Below are 2,199 nucleotides of genomic sequence, written 5' to 3'. Positions count from 1 at the left end.
ATACATATTCGAATTCGAGTAACATAAATCATAAACACCAATGCATGTCCGACACCTTTTCATAAAGTAATCTTCCACCACTCCACAAAAAAGCAGAAAGAAAAAAAAGAGAGACTGAAACATGTGGAAATCTAAAATCTTACCCTAAATTTACTTCTTTTCCCCCCCAACTATATAATGCAATGATCCCAATTGGTTTAGGGTCATCGTTTTCTAACCAGAGAACAATGGTTCATAACTTAATGCTAAAGTTTCAAGCCATCAAGAAATCAAAGAAACAGCAGTTTCTGGACAAGGTTTTACTCTACACATTCATAGCATTCACTTGTTCCTTCTTCTGTTCCAGCCCTTTCTGGCTCCCTTACTTGTTGTCCTCATTCAACAACTTTCTAATAGTTTCTTCAACAAAAATGGGTTCAATCATGTACAACCCTAAGCTATTGTTCTTCCTGGGCAACCTTATCGTCGCGGTTCTCATCGGAGAATCCAAATTTTTTGCTCGTTTTTCAGGTTCCGGGGATGTGTACTACGACGAGTACGTCGATCATCATCGGAGTCCTACCCCCGGAAACTATTCGATCCTCGAAGTGAAAAGAGAGATGAAAACGAAGCATTGCGAAGAGAACGTGAAGGTGGCAACGAGTTTCCAGGTTGAGGATCATATTAGGGAAGTAAAGAAGGAAAAGAATGAGCCGGAAGGAGAACATGAAGCTGTTTTGCCTACTGAGGAATTGAAGAAAAGAGCTGATGATTTCATTGCAAGGGTCAACAGGCACAGGAGGCTTGAAGCTACATTATCAGTTTAAGTAAATGTAGTGAGTAGTAGTCATCACCATCTTTTAAACATATTCGTATCAGACATATGCTTGTATCCTACATTTTTGGGTAATCCGAAGCAGTGAACCTCCGAGTTGTAAAATCTTTTCTGTAACTTAATGGAACTGCTGGCTGGTTTGTTTGATTGTTTTGATATCAGAATAGATTTTGGTTGATATGAATATGATCCAATCCAATCCTTTGGAGCAACAATCAGTAGTTTCAGCTGGCATCGGGGACGAGCGCAAAATTTTATGTTAGGGGTAAACATGAACTTATAATATTTCAAAAACGATGAAATTGAACTTATAAAATTCTAGAGGAGCGAAAATATATTTTTAATAAAAAATACATTTAAAAAATCTAAAATATATAATAATTTTCAAATTTCCGTGCCTAAGTCCATCCGGCTGGCATGGAACTTGCAGGAGCAGAAAAGGCTTTGGAATTGATGATTTTTTTGTTGTTAACATTTTGGTATGTGAATGACATTGATGACGAAGAAAGCCATCAATTTTCCTAGAATCTTTTTTAAAAGAATTATGGCCACGAAATTACCAAAGTTGGACAGATAAAAAGGTGGCACCGCCCATATCGTTTTGTTTGAACACAAATGCTTTCTTTCTTTACCAAAAAGAAAAAGGTTAATCAAATCAGTTTTGATTTCAACTTTATTTTAATTTAGGTTACAACTTTTACCAAGAGAGAAGCAAAAGGTAATAAGTCATTCATAAAAAAACTAGTACGTATTGGTATTATTTAGGGTAAACTGTAAGAGTGGTTAGTTTTGTTTCTGATATTTTATCGATAGGGGATTTTATGTGGTGAAATGGATCAAGAGGTTCCTCTAAAATCCCATAAAGAGTAAAGATATACCCATGGATTTCACATCTCTGAAATCAAATGAATTCCATGTTTAATTCAGAAAATTTAAGTTTTGGGAGTAATTTGATTGAAAATTTTGATGCACTTGAAAGTTCTAGTGCTTGACTTCTCCACATGTTGTATAAATGATTGTGGATTTAATTTAGATTTTTAGTGGGATATTAGTGATAAATTTATTATAATAATTTATTTGAAAATTTTTAGATTGAATTTATGAGGTTCGAAATATTTTTCAATAAAGCGAACATCGAATTCATGTTCAAGGGGTTAAAAAATAATTGAATTATAAATTTTAAGGTCCAACAATCATCAACAGTTATGTTTGATGACAGTGATTGATGACGGTGGTAAGTAACAACTAGGGGTGTAAATGAATCGAACTTGAACGAATAAAGTTATGTTTGTATGTTCAGTTCATGTTTGTTTAATTTTTTAATAACGTGCTCGTGTTCGTTTATTTATTGTTCACGAACGTGCTCGTTTATTTGTTTACAAATG

The 2,199-nt window shown here is 34.2% G+C and overlaps 1 protein-coding gene across 1 annotated transcript; it reads left to right on the top strand.

Moving 5' to 3' along the window:
• The first annotated feature begins 227 nt into the window (after nt 1-227).
• On the top strand, nt 228-806 carry LOC120187220. The gene has a single exon (XM_039190989.1). The coding sequence runs from the start codon at nt 228-230 to the stop codon at nt 804-806; it is 579 nt and encodes a 192-aa protein (XP_039046920.1).
• The last annotated feature ends 1,393 nt before the right edge of the window (nt 807-2,199 follow it).

This window comes from Hibiscus syriacus, unplaced genomic scaffold (genome assembly GCF_006381635.1).
Source record: "Hibiscus syriacus cultivar Baekdansim isolate YM2019G1 unplaced genomic scaffold, ASM638163v2 tig00113724_pilon, whole genome shotgun sequence".
In the NCBI taxonomy this organism is placed as follows: Eukaryota; Viridiplantae; Streptophyta; class Magnoliopsida; order Malvales; family Malvaceae; genus Hibiscus; species Hibiscus syriacus.
This window is presented reverse-complemented; position numbering and strand designations above follow the sequence as displayed.